The following is a 20,863-nucleotide window of genomic DNA, read 5'->3' as shown; positions in this document are numbered from 1 at the left end:
TTTAGCCTATCAAGATATCAACTATCTGAATCTACTAGGAACATTGTCACCTCCTGAAGAAAAAGTGAAAACACTCCTGGGATTAATTCTATATTTCCCAGCTGCTAAATCCTTTTTGAGACGACTTACTTTTCCTTGAGCAAATGTCAGAGCTGATTGTAACACAAGCAACACCTTCATCTTCTACTGGTTGTAATTTAAACACAATCACCTGGATGATTTACATCCATCCTGTTAACTCCCTGAGGCTGGAAAGTCCAGGAAATGTAATACAGTTTATTGCAGAAATGAAAATGCATTGTTTGTTGCATTGTTGCGTAAACTCAAGTGGAGGTTCCTGTTACCATGAGTGTGTTTCACTATCCCCGCTAGTTTGGTCAATGGACATGGTGTGTGGGGGGTGCACAGCATGGTAGCATAGTGGTGAGTGCAGTGCTTCACTGCGCCAGCTATAAGATCGGGGTTCAATTCCCACCACTGTCTGTAAGGAGTTTGTACAATCTCCCTGTGACCACCTGGGATTCTTCTGGGTTCTCTGGTTTCCTCCCATATTCCACAGATGTACGGGTTAGCGTTAGTGAGTTGTGGGCATGCTACGTTGGTGCGGGAAGCATGGCGATACGTATGGGCAGCCCCCAGCACAATCCTTGCTGATTTGATTTAATGCAAATGGTACATTTCACTTTATGCTTTGATATACTAATGCACTAACACATGTTCGTTGTGTTAAAGCTAATTTTCTTCTGACATTCTGTTGGGCTTTTGGGTATTCAAGATTGGACTCATGACTCATAAGCCACTTGAGAGCCCATAAGTAGATCAACAGAATGAAGACCATCACCCTCGACCTCGAGGGATAGCCATGACGATTGAATAGAGTTGGGAAATTGGCGATGGTTGGTTACATATCTAAGAAGAATGCAAATAGTTCTGTAGGGATTGTGATTCTTGGAGAATCATTTTAACCAATGTAAAATGCTACTGAGGGAATTTTTTCAACAAAGTTTGTTGTCCTGTTTTTCACAAGTGGCCTGGGGAAAGTGAAGAACAATAATAACTTCCTCCTTGCCTCATATCACAACCACACTTGAATCAATTATATCAATTATGCTGTGATTGAGATAATTACTCTTTAGTTTATTCTACACTAAAGCCAATTGATCCGCCTGGTATTCAAATAGTACCAAGCTTCAAATAACTTATCCCACGTACGTTAGCCACTACTATGACTTCATTGTCAGTGAAACCATCAGCCAGTCCTGATAGTCCTTATTCATTGTGTCAGCTTCCCGAACACCACGCGTATAAGTTCTACTCATTTGAATGTTGACTACCCACACTCAATTCATTATAGACTTCTATTCTGTTTTTACCTCACCTGCATCTTCCATTTCCCTGAGGGTCGATATGTGAGCTGTATTTAGCACTGAATGTGAAGATGTTTGACTGCCTTGTAATTCTTTCGGGTTGACTTTCATCTCGTAGGAAGACTAAAGGCTGTGGGAAGGTACATGGAATTTAAACGTCAAATCATTGATCTCCAAAACAATGAGGATTTAAAGTGGGATCATGTAGGTTGGAGAACTGTGAAGCCCCTCTTTGGCTCCCTGATGCACTGGTTGGAAACAATTTAGGGGAACATCAAGAGATTCTTCATCCTCAAAGGAGTTCAGAAAAGCAAGACAGAGTCAGAGGGACTCTGACTCCAGGAAAGCATGCAAAATTTACTCCTGCTGTAGTCAAGGTGGATGTAGAGGGGGAACTCTTTCCTTTCTTTTTCCAATAGTTTTTATTGATTTCTATATAGAAGAGTACAGAGTTCCAGAGAATACATATTATAAAACAAAAGAAAAAACATAATAATACCAGATACAGTATATTGAATTACATTAACGAACTCCTTACTCTATATTCATATGGATTAGATTAATTTGTATATTAGAATATAAACAATTTTATTAAAAAAAGGATCTACACCCTCTACCAAAATCAAAGCTGTTTGGGGGAAAAAAGAAAAAAAACTATCAGATAATAGAATATGCTATTAACCAACTTCTGTACTTTAACAAGAAGTCAAAGATTATGAAAATAATTTAAAAACAGCCCCCACAAATTTTGAAAATCTTGGTTAGATTCAGAAATTGAACAACAAATCTTTTCTAAATTTAGACATGCCATAACATCCTGTAACCACTGAGCATGATTAGGCGGAACAGCATCCTTCCATTTAAACAAAAGCGCCCTCCTAGCCATAAGAGAGATAAAAGCCAGAATGTGCAGATCAGATGTCTTCAAAATGATATCTTTCCTTCCAACAGTACCAAATAGGGCAGTCAAAGGATTAGGCTTAAAATTTACTTTAAAGAGTACAGAAAAAGTTTGGAATACATCCTTCCAATATTTTCCAAGACTTGGGCATGTCCAAAACATGTGAATAAGTGAAGCTTCTCCATTGTTATACCTATCACAGTAGGGAGATATATCCATATAAAAATGAGATAACTTATCCCTGGTCATATAAGCTCTATGAACCACTTTAAATTGTAGGAGGGAATGATGAGCACATAGCGATGAAGTATTAACCAATTTAAAAATCTCATTCCAAGTTTCTTCAGAAATTAAGGTCTGTAAATCTTGTCTAAATCATTTCTCATTCCCAACAACATATCATAAATATTGGATATTGAACCATTATAGAATGGTTTCATATTAAGAATTTCTTTTTAAATCTTTTTATTGAATTAGTATACAAAAGGTAAACCATATAGGCACTGATACACAGTTGCAATATAACTTTACAAGAGATATTAATACACAAAAAAAGTTAGTACAAACAGTGCAGTTTAGATATAAAATAACCAGGTAATATAATAGTACACTAATTTTCAAATATGTCACTAAGGAAAAAAAACCCAAAAACAAAACCACCGTGCAACTAAACTAAAAAGCAAGGCAAAGCAATGGGCTAACTAGGTATCAAGTAGAGTTAAACAACTTAAAACAATTACGTCCTCAAACCCGACCTCCATTAAAAACAGTTAAAAAGCAAGAAGGGAATGTAAATATGGCCAGAGAAAGAAAAAAAAAGAATTTCATCTAATATGTTCTTATTAGGTCTATTAGGAAATGTATATAATTGAGATTGCAGAAAATCTCTAATTTGTAAGTACCGAAAAAAATAAGTTTTTGGTAAATTATATTTAGTTGACAATTGTTCAAACGAAGACTTCCTCCCACAAACAGATCCCGGAAGCATGTAATGCCCAATCTTCCTCATTGTTTAAAGACTACATCAGTCACAGGAGGCTTAAAAAAAAATTTAAATGGAACTAGAAAGGGAGAATCTCAATAAACCAACGTATTTTCTAAATTGTATCCAAATCCTCAAAGTATGTTTGACTAGCACATTTTCAGTTACCTTACTTAATAAAGGAAGTGAAGATCCCAATAGGGAGATAATAAAAAATTTATTAACCAAGTTAGCTTCTAAAGAAACCCACCCGGGACAGTCCTCATGGTTAATATAGTATAACCAAAACGTGAGATTTTGTATATTAGCTGCCCAGTAATAAAACCTAAAATTTGGTAAAGCTAAGCTTCTATTCTTTTTAACTTTCTGGAGATGGACTTCAGTCAGTCGAGGACGTTTATTTTCCCATATGTAGGAGGATAAAATAGAGTCCAGAGTGTCAAAAAAGGATTTAGGATTAAAAACGGGTAACGTCTAAAAGAGGTATATAAATTTAGGTAAAACATTCATTTTAATAGAATTAATTTGGCCAATCAATGATAACGAAAGGGGCAACCAATTTGATAATGTTCTTTTTATATAATTTAATAAAGTAAGAAAATTTTCTTTAAATAAGTATTTATAATTAGTAATTGTTACATCCAAATAAGTGAATTGGTTTCTTACAATTTTAAAAGGATGGTTAATATCACTTAATGGCAAAATATTCAAAGGAAAAAGTTCACTCTTCTGTAGGTTCAGCTTATATCCAGAAAACTGACTAAAACAAGATAGTAAAGAAAGCACAGAAGGTAATGAGGTTTTGACATTAGAAATGTAAAACAATAAATCATCCGCATAAAGTGAAACTTTGTAGATAGTACCCTTCCGTAAAATATCCGTGATATCATTAGATTCTTGAAAAGCAATAGCTGAAGGTTCTAAAGCCAGATCAAAAAGCAAAGGACTCAAATGGCAACCTTGTCTAGTTCCACATTGAAGTTTAAGTGGTTTAGAATTCTGAGAATTAGTAAGAACCTGAGCAAAAGGGGATAAATACAGAAATTTAATCCATTGAATAAAGTTGGACCCAAAATTAAATTTTTCTAAGATTTTAAATAAATAGTGCCATTCAACCCGATCAAAAGCCTTCTCAGCGTCTAAGGATATCACACACTCTGATATCTCCTTAGAAGGAGAATAAATTACATTTAATAATTGACGAATATTAAAATGAGAATATTGATTTTTCATAAAACCAGTCTGATCATCAGAAATGATAGATGGTAAGATATTTTCCATTCTACGGGCCAGAACTTTAGATAAAATTTTAGCATCAACATTAAGTAAGGAAATTGGTCTATATGAAGAACATTCAGTTGGGTTCTTATTTTTTTTTAAGGATAAGCGAAATAGAAGCTTCGTAAAAAAGACTGCGGCAACCTACCTGATTTAAAAGAATCTGAAAAAAACTGAACATAAATGGGGTATGAGCAAAGAAGAAAAAGCCTTATGAACTTCTCCGGAAAATCCGTCAGGACCTGGAGCTTTCCCTGAATGCAACGAACGTACCGCCTTGGCTATTTCTTCGTGAGAAATACATTGATCCAACTGTTCTCGGTCATCAACAGAAAGCGTAGGGATATTTATTTGGTCTAAGAAGTTATCCATTACAGTATTATCTTTAAGAAGATCAGAACTATAAAGTACGGAATAATATTCTCTAAAAGTATCATTTATTTCTAAATGATCGGTTGTCCTAATATCGTTAGCTTTATAAATTTCTTTAATCTGTCATTTAGCACTAGAAATTTTAATTTGGTTAGCCAATAATTTACCTGCTTTATCTCCATGAATATAAAATTGACTTTTATCCTTTAGGAGTTGAGTTTCAATAGGGTATGTTAATAAAAAATCATATTTAGCTTTAATTTCAACCTGTCTTTTATATACAACAGGATCTGAAGTCAAAGCATATTCTTCATCTAATTGTTTCAGCAGATTGGCTAAATTAATTCTATCTTTATTAGCTTTTTTCTTAACCCTTGTAGTATAAGAAATGATTTGACCTCTAATATATGCTTTAAAGGCATCCCATATGACAAGTCTAGAAGTCTCCTCCACCATATTCTCTTCAAAAAAGAAGAGTAATTTGCCTCTCCAAGAACTTTAAGAAATCCTTGTCAGATAACAGAGTTAAATTAAGACGCCAGAATATGTTTGAGGAAAACCAGGAAGATTTATGGATAAAAGCGCAGGAGCATGGTCAGAGATAGCAATTTCTTTATATTCACAAGATCAAACTAATGGAATCATTTGGTTATCAATAAAAAAATAGTCAATTCTGGAATACGTATGATGAACATGAGAGAAAAATGATTAGTCTCTATCTGTTGGGCTTAAGAAATGCCATATATCAACAATACCGCTTTTCGTTAAAAATGAATGGGTAAATGAAGCTGATTTATTAAGTGTCACTGGTTTAGAAGAGGACCAGTCTAAAACTGGGTCTAACCAGCAATTAAAGTCTCCTGCCATCACCAATGAATACACACTCAGATCAGGCAAAAATGAAAAAAATCGCTCAAAGAATACTGGATCATCTACAAATGTTTGTACAAACATATATTTGGGGCATAAACATTGGCAAATACCGACAATTTATTCTCTAACTTCCCTGATACTATAACAAATCGTCCATTAGTATCAGAAACAACCTTGTGTTGAACAAAAGGAACTGTATTTTCTATAAAAATCGAAACACCTCTAGTTTTGGCCTGAAAACTTGAGTGAAAGTGAAATTCTCTCCATCGGCTAAAAAGGTGTGAGTTATCAGAATTACGTATGTATGTTTCTTGTAAAAAAATAATTGGGACCTTAAATTTTTTAATATAGGCAAAAATCTTATTTCATTTCAAAGGATGATTTAATGCTTTCATGTTAAGACTAAGTAATTTAGTATTATAATCCATTTTATTATTATTTAAAAAATAAATTAAAAGGATAATCCTTAAGAAGGTTAATAAAACTAAACTATGACCTATGAGATAAGAAAAACAAACAACAGGTTTGACTAAAAATCCCGAACAGCCTCCAAGAAAAAAAACCCAAACACCCCCTCCCCCCTCCCAAAGAGAGAAAGTCGACGCCTACAACTAATGACGGCATCCCCCCAAAAATCCTGCTGGCTTAGCTCCAAATAAATTACAAGGTTAGAATATTCCAACCTAGTCAAAACAACAGATAATAAAAAGACAGTTAATTCTGGTATCAAAAAACTCTCTAGAAAAGTAAGTATAATATAAAATAATATGGACACACAGAATATTGGCTCATTAAAATCTTAATCTCAAAGTAAAACCTTAAGAGGTTCTGAAAGAAAATTGACTACAAGATTCACCAGAGGCAAAATACACAATTATTCATGTAAGTTTTTGTTAAACAGCTCTAACATGATACTTTTAAACTTAACAGACAAACTAATAGCACATTAAAGTCTTATTCTCAAAATAAATCCTTAAAAAGTTCAAAAAGAAAGAGTGAAGTACAAATTTTAGCAAAGGTAAAATAAACAGTTATTCATGTAACAAATAATAAGCAGCCTGGAGACTCGTATGGAACCATTTTTGCGATCCATCCTGCAGTGTAATTCTGAGCTTCGCCGGGTACCGTAAAGAAGGTTTAAACTTTTTTTTAGAACTCTGACATGAAGTTTTTGAACTTAACACATTCCCTCATAATCTCTGCTGAGAAATCTTCAACAATTCTAATCTTTTTTCCATTAAAGTCAATCATACCTTTCTGATGAGATTCTCGAATTATACGGTCCTTTGTTTGAAACTCATGAAAAGCAATTAGTACTGAATGAGGTTTACTTGTAAATATTCTGTTCCCAGGTATTCTATGCGCTCGGTCGATCATTGGTGTCGATTTTAAAATATCAGGAAATAACTGAACCAGAAAGTTTGCAAATATTCCGTAAGACGATCGCCTTCAGTTAACTCTTCAAGACCAAGGATTCGTACGTTATTCCTTCTACTGTTTTCTAAATCAATAATCTTCTGTCTTAGGTCGTCATTAACCTTGGATTGTTTCTCATAACGCTTTTGCAGGTCGTCCATTTTCTCATCCAGAATCAACAGGATTTCTTCATTCTCTTTTATTCGTTTATCGTGCTCAGTTAGGGTTTCTTGAATAGAATCCAGTTTTGTGCTGAATTGCTTAATTTCAGAACCAAGTTGTTGAAATTCTTCGGAGGATTCCTTTCTGAATCGCTGAAATTCCTCGGACGCTTCCTTTCTGTGCTTTTGCATCAATTCAATAATAGAATCCAAAGATGTAGAAGAATCTTCTCCTTTTTTACCTTTAGCAGTTTTTGCAGTCATAGTGTCAGATCAGGTTGGAAAGTAGGAAAAGTAAAGTAAACTAGGAGCAGCTGTAACATGCTGTTATTCCATCCACCGCCAACAGGAAGTCTCCAGGGGGAACTATTGAGAGCTAATGAGGTTACAAGTCTTTCTCTTTGACTTAGAGTCCTCCAAGATCATCTTCTCATCCAGAGGTCACTTTTTGGAGCAGAATGAGATGTGCTCATGTTTCAGAAGTTTTGTGCTTCACAGCTTGAGGAAGAGATTGGCTTGGTAACATCCTCCTAGCCAGATATTTTGAGGATCTTTTAATCCTTCCTTCACTGGTCTGTACAACAGCTTCCTTCATCTCAGAGCAAGTGGGAGAGTCTGAACCAGCCACTCATCCCTTCATTCTCTTGAGAAGAAAACTCCCAAAGTGATGGCTTACTGGCTGAGTGTACTTGGCTCTGTGGCACTGGGTGAACCCAGATATGGTGGAAGTGTACATTGTTATGCTTCAAATTGACAGCATGTCAAATCCACGTGAAAGGGCATCATCACCTTCATCTTCAAATATAAGGGAGAGGGAGGACATATCACTTTGGAATGTGGATTACAAAATCCTATGCAAGATCCTTGCAGATTGGGGCAGGTCTGCTCTGGGACAAAACCAACCTGTTCCTTACCAAGTAGGGAATTCTCTAAAAGCCTTGCTCTGCTCAGGATACCATCGTCCACATATGGGATGGGTCTAGGGTGAGGGGTGTACACTTGACTGGTCAGCTTGGACCAGGTGAAGGCCTTTGACAGGATATCACACATGTACATGATGGTGTACTCCGTAAAATGGGCTTTGGCTGGGAATCAGGAATTGGATTCAACTGCTCTGTGCAGACGTCAATTGGACAATCCAAATGAATTGGCGGGAAACAGAAAGCTTCCCATTAAATCCGGAGACCGGCAAGGACACTTGCTCTGTCCTGTCTTGTTTGTGTGTTGTATTGAATCCTTTATCAAATCTATCAGGAGCTACACTGATGTAAAGGTAGCAATGATGCTCAGGTCAAAGCCTCCCTGTAAGTGGACAATGTCACATCTTCTCCTCAAACTCACGGTGCGTCTGTACATTAATCAGCGTCTGTGACCAGTTTGAGCTGACAGTGGGGACTAGAATCAATAACACCAAGGGTTCTTTGTCAAGTGGCCCAACCATTCCTCTGTTTCCTCCACCCCACCCCAGTCTGATTACCTGAACTATAGATAGCAGGAGAGGTGGTCGGGGGCAAGAATTAGCTTTAGCTTTATTTGTCACATATACATTGAATCATTCAGTGCAACGCATCATTTATGCCAACGTAGCATGCCCACAACTTACTAACCCTAATCCGTATTTCTTTGGAATGTGGGGGGGGAGGGAACCAGAGAGCCTGGAGGAAACCCACGTGATAACGGGAAGAATGTACAGACTCCTTACAGGCCGCAGTAGAATTAAAACCAGATCATTGGCACTGTAAGGTATTACGTTAGCCGCCACACCACTGTATCGCCCTTACCTGGAGCAGATAGCCGAGGAGATACAAACTGGGAAATGAGATTGGAACTCTGTCTTGGTCGGGGGGTGGTGGGGAAGATGTTCTCCCTGTTGTACTTGGACCCACCACTGGGTATGCCGTTGCTGTAGCAATGGGAAGTTGGGACTTTGCTGGCCAGGACACTGCCCTGTGTAATGCCCTCTCATGGTCCACTGTAAGGTAAGGGCGATGGGGAACAGGGTGACACTGAAGCACTGTAAGAGAATGTATTGGATTACTGTGAATATAGAGAAAGGCCTACAAATTGTGTTTCCTATGTATATAGTTATTAACAAAGTATGTTTTTGAGATGAAGAAACTGAGGACAAGAGGGCACCAAAGCTCAGCAGAAGATGTGTCCCAGGGCTGGCAAGACAAAGGAGGGTGTGACCTGGGGCTGGAGAGAGACAGGGGTGTGTTCCAGGAGTGGAGAGAGACAGGGGTATGTTCCAGGAGTGGAGAGAGACAGGGGGTGTGTTCCAGGAGTGGAGAGAGACAGGGGATGTGTTCCAGCAGAAGAGAGAGATGGATGTGTGTCCCAGGGCTGGAGAGAGACAAGAGGGTGTGACCAGGGGCTGGAGAGTGACAGAGGTTGTGTTCAGAGGCTGGAAAGAGACACTAGGTGTGTCCCGGAGCTGGAGAAGGATGGAAGAGGCTGGACATAAACCAGTTGAATCCCTGGTCTGGAGAGACAGGGGTTGAATCCCGGGGCTTGAGAGAGGAGGGTTGAGTCCTGGGGCTGAGGCGAGACAGGGATGTGCCCTGGGGCTGGGGCGAGCCATGGGGTGTTTCCCAGTGGGGAGTGTGTCCCAGGCTGTAGCAGTGGGACTATGCTCTGGGGTGATGTCCCTGGGCTGGGTCTCACTGGAACTGGTTCCCAGTGGGGAGTGCGTCCTGGGTCTGTGACCATTGGGATTTGTCCCAGAATGCACTCATTCTTTCAGGTGCATAAGGACCAAAGAGATTTACAATTTAATTCTCTTGCTTGTGGCTTTCCTATTTCTAATTCCTGGCTCAGTGTCTGATTATTTTCCCATCTGCCTGGTTTGTCATGGGACTCAGGAAATGGAATTATACATGCTTGTAAGTGCCTGATGGAGCCAAATGTGGATCGTGGAGTGGTCACAAGTGACGCTTCTTTGCACAGCTGGTTCACCCACTGCTGTTGAACTTTATTCACACTCTGCGGGACCTGACAACTGAACATCCCATCATGGAATTGGGGCTGCAGGTGGGGGGGGGGTGAGGGATGTTCTCATGGTGAATGTTTTAGTTGATTATCTGATCGAAGAGTTCCCATAAGGGACTGAAAAATGTTTCAAATGTTAATATTTACTCATGTAGTCAGAAACATAAACCCCATGGTTTACATTTTAAAAGTTTTCCAGAATAAAAACTTGCAGCTGCTAGGAATTTGTATCTCTGCCCATTTGCCTATCTGTTCTCACTATATTGCTGCAATTCATATTATCTCATAGTAAATCTGAATTTGATTCTCTTTCTTTAAACTGTGTCACTTTTCTCCTCCATTTGCTGTGCTTCACTCTCCTTTCCCTTCCCCTACATCAAATCTTCTGTGTTCATCTTTTTGTGTTTCTTCCCTTCTCACATTATGTTTCCCTTTCTGCTCTCCACTCTTCTAATTGATGAAACTTTGGGTTACAATAAAATTCTGATAATCTGCCAATCCAAAGTTCAGAAATACTGATAGTCTGACAATTGGTTCACCAGATGCTGATCCCAGTCTCCTTCTACCACACCCGGTTTCTCTATCACGCACCAGGCCCCACTTCACACACTGGGGGTTTGGCTCCTCAGCAACACACTCAATATTTGAGGAACTCAGCAGGTCAGGCAGCACCTAAGGAGGGAAATGAACAATTGGCATTTTGGGGTGAGACCCTTCATCAGGATTGAGAGGAAGGGGGCAGAAGTCAGAATAAGAAGGTAGGGGCAGGAAAAGGAGCGCAGGCTGCGGGGGGGGGGAGGTAGATGGGTGGGGGGAGTGGTTTGAAAGGTAATTGTGTGAGAAGCTCAGAGGTAATAGTGGCTGAAGAAGGAGGAATCTGATAGGCACTTCCTTTAGCACTGGGTCACAGTTCCCACACTCGCTTTAACACACAGGGCCACTTCCTGTGCACCCTTTCACACAACGACACTGGTTCCTGCACTCCCCTTAACACATCGGGGTCCAATGTTGTGAGCTCACTCTATCACAGCAGGACATTGGCTCCTGCATTCCTTTTTACTCGCCAGACTCCCATTCTCCACTCTCTCTTCAAATCAACAGGCCTCTCTTCCATGATCCCTTAACTTTACCAGGTTTACTCAAAAATTTAATAAATCTGCGTGCATCTTTAAAATTTGCTGATATATTGCAGATGTCTAAGAGACTGTTAGATTGACACATGGATGAAAGAAAAATGGAGGGTTTTGAGCTCTGTAGGAGGGGTGAGTAGGTTCCTTATGGTTGGGGGATAAGCTCTTAATTCCTGTTAAATGCTGTCAATGGCATATGTCTCAACTAGACTCTGACAACTAAATCCAGCTCCTGATCTTCACGTGTGGCTTAACTAGTAAGCCTGGCAGAACCATCTCTACTGACAGGAGAAGGGGAAAAGGTGGGTTACTGGTATGGCAGATGGGCTCATCAGATGTGATTGGTGACTCATCGAGGAGAAGGAAAGCTCTGATCTCAAACCTCTGCGGGCTATACCCACTCAATGGGGAAGGTTTCAGGAGAAAACCTCAAGGAAAGACCTAGAGCTGGAGCCCCTAAGGCAGTCCTACGTTGAGTTCAACGTTAACTCCTGTGACATCCCTGCTGTTCCTTTGGGTTCATCAGCTGTGTGGAGAGGGGTAGCCTGCTGCATGGGCAACAGCTTGCTCTTCATGTCATACTGCCCTGGCTCGTGTATCCATTGTACGTAGATGGCTAGGATGCAATATCCATGGTTAATGCCGACCAATGGAATCCTCAGCAGCGTGAGATTGATCATGGTGTAAGTTTAAAAAGTCGGCACAACATCGTGGGCCAAAGGGTCCATACTGTACTGTACTGTTCTAGGTTTTGTATTCTAAAATTATGTTAGTTGTAGGTTGGGGTAATAACATCCAATAGTTATGTACACCTCTAAAGCCTCAAACGAGCTGAAATAACAACTGCACTGTGCTTATTGGACCTTGTGTGCAGTTGTGTCGTCAGGTAGCATCTGTGGAGCGAGGAAGGGATTTAACAGAAATAATGTAAGCCAGGATGAAATGTGATTTGGAAGGGAATGTTCAGGTGATGGTGTTCTTCTACACCTGTTGTCCTTGTACTGCTGTGTGGAGTTTGGGATGTGTTACCTACAAAGTCCCGGGGTGACTTGTTACACTGCATTGTGCAGATGATGATACCTTGTGTGTATAGTTAAATTAAAAGTGGGTCTAGTGCCAATCTGGTCCCAGATGGTGTCTTGTTGGAGCTGCACTGATCCAGGCAAGTGGAAAACATCCCATCACTCTGGTAACATGACTTACAGATGGAAGATAGGCACTGTGATGTCTGGTGGTGTCTCTTTCCATGAGATATTCAGCACCTGAACTGCTCTTTTCGCCACTATGTTTATTTTGCTGGACAGCTGAGTTTCTGTTTAATGCTGACCTCAAAGGGGTTGAGGTGGAACTTCAGTGACCATAATACTACTGAATATCAAAACTAGGAGTCCAGACCATCTCCTGAGATCATCACTGCTGGCACTTGTCATAGTCATAGTCATACTTTATTGATCCCAGGGGAAATTGTTTTTTCTTACAGTTGTACCATAAATAATAAATAGTAATAAAACCATAAATAGTTAAATAGTAATATGTAAATTAAGCCAGGAAATAAGTCCAGGACCAGCCTACTGGCTCAGGGTGTCTGACCCTCCAAGGGAGGAGTTGTAAAGTTTGATGGCCACAGGCAGGAATGACTTCCTATGACGCTCTGTGTTGCATCTCGGTGGAATGAGTCTCTGGCTGAATGTACTCCTGTGCCCAACCAGTACATTATGTAGTGGATGGGAGACATTGACCAAGATGGCATGCAACTTAGACAGCATCCTCTTTTCAGACACCACCGTGAGAGAGTCCAGTTCCATCCCCACAACATCACTGGCCTTACGGATGAGTTTGTTGATTCTGTTGGTGCCTGCTACCCTCAGCCTGCTGCCCCAGCACACAACAGCAAACATCATAGCACTGGCCACCACAGACTCGTAGAACATCCTCAGCATCATCCGGCAGATGTTAAAGGACCTCAGTCTCCTCAGGAAATAGAGACGGCTCTGACCCTTCATGTAGACAGCCTCAGTGTTCTTTGACCAGTCCAGTTTATTGTCTATTCGTATCCCCAGGTATTTGTAATCCTCCACCATGTCCACACTGACCCCCTGGATGGAAACAGGGGTCACTGGTACCTTAGATCTCCTCAGGTCTACCACCAGCTCCTTAGTCTTTTTCACATTAAGCTGCAAATAATTCTGCTCACACCATGTGACAAAGTTTCCTACCATAGCCCTGTACTCAGCCTCATCTCCCTTGCTGATGCATCCAACTATGGCAGAGTCATCAGAAGACTTAGGTGACAAGACTTGTGTGATATGACCAGTTATCAGGTGGTCTTGAGTTAGCTGAATGTGGATGTGGACTGTACAAATCTGCTCATTGCCTCCTGCATTTAATACTACATTTCTTGTCCTGTAGATCATATCCAAATGAACTGGGCCCTAAGCACTGGACCCAAACCAGATTTGAATACATCATGAAGCTGAAGCAAGCTGTGCTCAAGTCTGCCAGGAAACAATGGGCGGATTACATCTTGGTGAGTTGAGCTGTCTTCATTTGCCTGTGAAGCAAAATGATTCTGCCATTCCTCCCTCTGTGGAGCAATTGGGATTTCCTCACGAGTGCCATTCTTCCACTTATTAATTTTGAAACGGTCAGATGTACCATTTGTATGAGATGTTGTTGCACCTGAAGGTGCTTAACACAGTGATTTGAAGATTAGCTTTAATTGTTACACGTACGGTGAAATATGCCTGCATCAATGATCAACACAGGCTGGGGATGTGCTGTGGGCTGACCACAAGTGTCACCTTGCTTCCGACGCCAGCATAGCATGCCCACAGCTAACTAACCCAAACCCACACACCTTTGGAATGTGGGATGCAACCAGTGCACCAGAGGAAACCCACGCGGCCCTGGGGAGAAATACAGCTGTTCGTAGGAGGAGAGACTCACAGAGACCCAGGTGAAGAGAGGTTAGAGGGCAGAGTGTAGTGGATTCAGCAGTGAAGATGGTGAATAATCGGGCAGGGAAACCTCAACAGGAGTCAGAGCCGATAGGTTTCAGTGTGATCATCCTCTATAAGATTGTGGATGGTAAGGATCTTCACAGAGTGGCAGGAAGAACCAGTAATTCTGACCAAAGCACCACATACAAAATGTTGGAGGAACTCAGCAGGTCAAGCAGCATCTATGGAGGAGAATAAACAGTGAACACTTCAGTCCAAGACCCTTCGTTGGGCTTGAAACATCAGCTGTTTACTCTTTTCCATAGAAGCTGCCTGACCTGCTGAGTTCCTCCAGCTTTTTTTGTGTATTGCTGAAGATTAACAATATCTGCAGAACCTCCTGTGATTTTGACCAGAGTCCCGATGAAGAGTCTCGGCCTAAAAGGTTGACTGTTTGCTCCCCCCATAAATGATGCCTGACTTGATGAATGCCTCCTGCATTTTGCATATGTTGCTCAAGCTTTCCACCATCTGCAGAACCTCTTGTGTTTAGAACCAGTAATTAGACTGTTGGCAAGCTGAATATTGGTCCCCTGAGGACAGGTTGGGTTGGTATGAGAGGAAGACGTGGAGACTGGATTTACATTGGGTTACACGTCTTTAAACATTAAGTGTTTTTATGTTGTGTGTGAAACATGCCAAGAAGGAAAACTACATCTGGAGCACTGTAATCCAATCATGTAAACTCATTTTATCAGCTTATTAGTCGAATATAGGTGATACATGACTTGCTTTCTTATAGCACCCAAGGTATTTAATGGAACTGCCTTATTTTAATGAGTATTTAAACTGGTTTCTCCCACTAGCCACAGCAACCTGCTGACAAATAACTAACAAGTGCCAGTTTACTGCCACAAGCTGCAATTGTTTAGTACTCACTGCAGGCTACTTAATTTTGTAAATGAATAGACCTGTTAATCTACTGTGGCTGACGCCATGCAATTCTGTCTTGTTCTCATGGGGTAGGAAGTTCTGCAAAATAATGCACTGCATTTGACAGAGTCTGCTGAGCTCCCGCAGCATTTTGTGTGTCACTGCTCGTAAGCTGCCTGCTTCTTGAATCACAAGTCTAATTGCTGCAGATTGCCACATCTTGTGGTCAGTTGGAGGAAGATGGAAGGCTGAGAAATCTCCGTAGTTCTCTTTAATTTTGGATACCTGGCAGTGTTACAGTTCTTTACTGACTGGCATGCAACTGCTCTGAGCTGAAGCATGTATAGATTTCCCCATTCTGCAACAACAGGGTTAAGTTCACAATGACTGAACAAGTTCAGTGGTTCCTCCCGTTCAACCCCTCACCAACTAACGACCGCACCTACAGTGGTTCCTTACGGACGCTGTCACAAGTAACTGCTTGTTTAAACAGTGGAACAGTTACATTACCCTCAGTAGCTTTCCATTACGTCACTTTCTTCACTGTGTTTCCTCCACAGTATAAGCTCCTCACTCCACCCAACACTAATGTGCTTTGGAGCAGTAAGCAGAGGTATTAGTCTGAGCCACCTTGGAGGGGAGAGGCGGGGATGGATATCTGGCTCTGTAGATACCATGAAGGGATAAGCTGGCACCAAAGACTGTCACACATAACCTTGGTCAAAAAATGAGGTGATTTTCGCAGCATGTGGGTGAACATAGACCTGGCAAAGACAGTGTATTGTGCACTGTAAGAGAATGGGAGTGGCACATATCATCCCTCATAGACAGAAGGATAATGACTGCCCTGAGCCCTGAGAATGGTACCTCTCCAGTTGTCAGTCATTCCTCCAAGACTTGCTTATAGTTGCCCCTTGGATATCACAGAGGGAATCCATGGTTGGCCCACCCAGCTTCAGAGACTTGCCTCTCAAGAGCTGCTGGAAGGGATCGGTCAGCAGAACGTCCAGGATCAAGGCCCTCGAGTGGTGGAGAGAACTTCCAGGAGAAACTGGATAAATGTGAGGGAGAAGAGAATAGAAAGCTGGTACTGGAGGTTAGACTTCTGTGTGTCTGGTGGGGCTGTGAAAACTGGCCAGGGCCAACTGTCCAAGCACTCTGCTCCTGTCCCTTAAAAATTTGAAGTAAATTTATTATCAAAGTACTTGAGTATCACCATATCCTAACTTGAGATTCATTTTCCTGCAGACATTTACAGGAAAGTAAAGAAATACAATAGAATTAACTTTAAAAACTATAAGAGCAGATAACCAATGTGTTGAAGAAGTCAAATTGTGCAAATATATATATATATTTTTTTAAAGTTCATAGTTGAAATTATATTTATTAAAGTATGTATACTATATACAATCTGGAGATCCGTCTCCTTACAGGCAGCCACAAAGCGAAAGAACCCAACAAAAACCCAGCGTTAAAAAAGAAGACAAACACCCAATGTGCAGAAAAATAGAGCAAATCATGCAAACAATAAAATGTAAGCAAATAATGTTTAGAAGTAAAGTTCATGAAAGTGAGTTCATGGCCATGTAGCTAGTCATCACTGCAGCCAGTCCTGGGGCCTGTTAGCTGCAGGCCGCAGCTTCAGTTCAGCGCAGAGATGAGAAAATCTTGCTGAACACCGGCCCATCTGCTCACCTCCGGCCCGGACATGCTGAGCTTTTCAATCTAGCCCGGTGCTTAAACTGGCTAAACATTGGCTTGTTCCTCGCACTCAGATCTGGGCCCTGCCGCTTTGATGTGCTGTTGGACCTGGGCTCCACTGCCTCAATTCAACTCGTACCCAACCTTTCCAATCTGGCCTGGCACTTAAATCAGGTTGCTCCTTGCCTGGGCTCTGCCACCTCGACTCTGCCTCACCTCGGATCTGTCATCTCGAATCGGTTCCAAGTCCACTCAGCAATTGCCAAACGTCTGACTGTTCCCTGTTCTTGGGCCTGGGCCTGGGCCCCATCACCTCAATTCGGCCTGTGTAGGCCGTGCTGCAAATGTCCCGCACCTTCAAGACTTTAGTTCACATTGCAAAAGTGCCAGGTTGTTCAGGCAGTTCGACAGCTGAGATCTGAAAAGGATGTTACAGGCTATTGATTGCAGTGATTGTTGTCCGAAAAAATGTGATTAATAGAGTAGGTAACACACATAAAAGTTGCTGGTGAACGCAGCAGGCCAGGCAGCATCTCTGGGAAGAGGTACAGACGACGTTTTGGGCCAAGACCCCTCGTCAGGACTAACTGAAAGAAGAGCTAATAAGAGATTTGAAAGTGGGAGGAGGAGGGGGAGATCCAAAATGATAGGAGAAGACAGGAGGGGGAGGGATGGAGCCAAGAGCTGGACAGGTGATTGGCAAAAGGGATATGAGAGGATCATGGGATAGGAGGCCCAGGGAGAAAGAAAAGGGGGAGGGGAGGGAAAACCAAGAGGATGGGCAAGGGGTATAGTGAGAGGGATAGAGAGAGAAGAAGAATGTGTGTATATAAATAAATAACGGATGGGGTACGAGGGGGAGGTGGGGCATTAGCGGAAGTTTGAGAAGTCAATATTCATGCCATCAGGTTGGAGGCTACTCTTGACTCCATCCCTCCCCTCCTGTCTTCTCCTATCATTTCAGATCTCTCCCTCCCCCTCCCACTTTCAAATTTCTTACTAGCTCTTCTTTCAGTTAGTCCTGACGAAGGGTCTCGGCCTGAAACGTCGACTGTACCTCTTCCTAGAGATGCTGCCTGGCCTGCTGCGTTCACCAGCAACTTTTATGTGTGTTGCTTCAAATTCCAGCATCTGCAGATTTCCTCGTGTTTGCATTAATAGAGTAGGTAGTAGTTTTGTTTGCTACCACTATAGCGTCTCTGTGGCTCACCAGCATTATCTTAAACGAGAATAAATAATGCTGCGAATATGAGTGTAGAGTCCTTGAAAGTGAGTCTGTGGGTTGTGGAATCAGTTTAGAGTTGAGGTGTCTTAAATGTTTGACAGGATGGTGTAGGAGGAGATTTAGACCAAGTGTTTAATAAACCATTAAACATTGCTGTTTAATAAACCAGTGATGATTCACACAGGCACTGGAGGGTCAGCAAAGAATTGCCCATTTCCTTGAGTAATCGAAGGAAAAGTGGATCTTGATTTTCCATGTTGAGTGAACTGAACAGTTGTGCAAGCCTAGTTTTGTTTCCTCCTCCACCTGTCAGAGTTTGACCGCGCTTTGTTCTGGGTGTTGTGGAGCTGTTCCGGTAACTTTCAGCCATCGGATTCCTGCTTGCCTTGAATGGCTAACACCCAGAAAAAGCTGAGGAGCTCTGTCCTTTCCAAAAGTCAAATGCTGCTAGTGCAGCCACGGTAATTCACATCTGCTAGAGCACAGCCTCCAGCTAACAGTGTAGTTTTGCAGCTGTGTGCCAGCTGGGAAACTAAACTCACCTCTGGCAAGGATCACTGGCAGGAGTGATATTAAATGAGGTGAACAGATTAAACCTTTGCCAATTGTTGCTGCTGTTCGTAACAGACATCAGCCTGGATTTTCTGGACTTTGTTGGAGAAGTAATTGGAAAAACATAAAATTAAAAATTCATATCAGTGGAACGCCAGCACAAAAATATGTGTTTGCCTTTTTCAAATACTGGGCCCTTGGGAGGCATAGTTATAACCTTACCAGCAATATGGTTGTATGTCATCCAGAAAAGAATCCCCTAGAGGGTACCCCTTTGAGGGTGGAGAGTGATGGAAATATTAGTAGGGTTGTTGAACCTGTAAGCACCTGATGCAGAAATAGTGTCCAACTTTAAACACTTAACCCAGTCACATGATGTTCCTTGCTCCAATATTTTAGCAGAGGGCTGTTCTAAGATTTTCAATGAGAAATCTCCTGCAAGAGAAGACAGGTAAATGTTATGTAAGTGAGTGAGCTCTCTGTCGGCTATTGTCAGCTGCAGCCAGCTTAGTCATGTTGTGTGGTTCAGGGAACCCTGCTGGGTTTAACTGCATTGTTTTTAAGGGTAGTCCATGGTCATGATTCAGCGAAACACACACAAAATATTGGAGGAACTCAGCGAGGGCAGAATGGTGGCGCAGCCGTTAGCTTAACCCTTTACAGTGCCAGATCGGAAGATCGTGATTCAATTCCCACTGCTATCTGTTCTCTTGTCCTGTGATCACATAGGTTTCATTGAGGTGCTCCATTTTCCTCCCAACATTCTAAGCAAAGATGCACGAGTCAAGGTTAGTAAGATTTGGGCATGTTATGTTGGCGCCAAAAACATGGCAGCACTTGCGAGTTGAGTCATCGGGTGTGTTGATTTGGCATTCTCCTATGTTCCTGGGAATAAAGTATTAACCTTTTCAACCTTTCCCTATAACTCTGCTCCTCAAGTCCTGGCAAAATCCTTGTAATACATATTTGGTTGAAAATTACAGTACATTGCAGTAAATTAATCAGAAGCATGAAGTCAAATGAAGATATTTTAAGTAAAATTTACATTTTTAATTAAGTCTAATGTTCTATACCAGCTATGCCTCGTTTTCAGCGGATTCAAAGTGCAATGTCCCTTCATCTGGGTCTGATTTAGAATTTAATGGTGAGTCCAGGGGAACTGACTAAAGTGTTTGAGTTCACTTGGAGGTGATAAATGTAGAAGCCAAAGACAAGCAGAAGATCAGAGGGTTAGGTGAAACAACTTCCACATTGATCTACACTAGGGGTCACCAACCCGTCGATCGCGATCGACCGGTTGATCTTTGAGACTTTCCCAGTAGATCCTGAAGAAAAATCAAAAATAAATACACAAACATTGTTGCAATGTGAGCATTATATAAGTAATACTAATTAGGATAATGGTAATATAGCAATATTTTTACTAAAAATCTGTTTGCAAAGAGAGATTGTTTCCGGGTTGCGGGGGTTTAGTTCCGTTCTTTCTCCCCAGTGCGCATGTGTGTAGTTCCCCCGCCATGCACCGAGTTTTCAGCGTAGCCTGTGCTGCATCAGTGACCAATCAGATTAGATAAGAGTACAGACTGTCGCAAACATCAATACGGCAGTGTCCCCAACCTCCGGGCCACGAAGCAGGCAGTGGTGCAGTGGTAGTTGGGATGTACACAGCACATTTTTGAGAAAAAAAGACAAAATAAACAAGCTAATTAATTAGGTGCTGCCTGGCACGTAAATGTCGGCCCAGCTCAGAGGCGATGCAATCGGCAATTGCTCGTGATATCTTGATAGCATAGTGGAGGCTCCAGGAAAGAAGGTGAAAACATACAAATTCCATCCAGAATGGGAAGAGGGATTTCTATTTACCTTGGTGGAAGACAAGTGTGTATGTATGTTGTGCCACCAAACAGAAGCACTGACTAAAAGAGGGAATCTGGAGCGGCACCGCAACACCAACCACCAGGAATTTAAAGACACCTCCCCCCAAAGAGCGCAACATGTGCCAGGAAAGTTGAGGAGCTGAAATCGGGGTTGAAGGCCCAGCAATC

The 20,863-nt window shown here is 41.5% G+C and overlaps 1 protein-coding gene and 1 long non-coding RNA gene across 3 annotated transcripts in view; one reads left to right on the top strand and one right to left on the bottom strand.

The window, feature by feature from the left end:
• Nucleotides 1-20,863, top strand: part of cercam (cerebral endothelial cell adhesion molecule) — a 102,558-nt gene that overhangs the window by 12,245 nt on the left and 69,450 nt on the right. The window contains exons 2-3 of one of the 2 annotated variants that reach the window (XM_072240229.1): nt 4,632-4,865; nt 13,878-13,995. In XM_072240229.1, coding sequence (XP_072096330.1) covers nt 13,936-13,995 — 60 coding nt within the window. In that variant the 5' untranslated portion in view covers nt 4,632-4,865; nt 13,878-13,935. The remainder of the gene's footprint in view (nt 1-4,631; nt 4,866-13,877; nt 13,996-20,863) is intronic. The other variant, XM_072240230.1, reaches the window with a different exon arrangement.
• The window catches only part of LOC140186230 (uncharacterized), a 30,191-nt gene continuing 17,440 nt past the window's right edge, over nt 8,113-20,863 (bottom strand). Inside the window, exon 3 of the long non-coding RNA XR_011882814.1 lies at nt 8,113-8,145. This is a non-coding gene — a long non-coding RNA (uncharacterized lncRNA). The remainder of the gene's footprint in view (nt 8,146-20,863) is intronic.

The sequence above is a fragment of the Mobula birostris genome, chromosome 22 (genome assembly GCF_030028105.1).
Source record: "Mobula birostris isolate sMobBir1 chromosome 22, sMobBir1.hap1, whole genome shotgun sequence".
Taxonomy (NCBI): domain Eukaryota; kingdom Metazoa; phylum Chordata; class Chondrichthyes; order Myliobatiformes; family Myliobatidae; genus Mobula; species Mobula birostris.
Note: the sequence above shows the minus strand (reverse complement) of the source record. Positions and strands in the feature narration are given on the sequence as shown.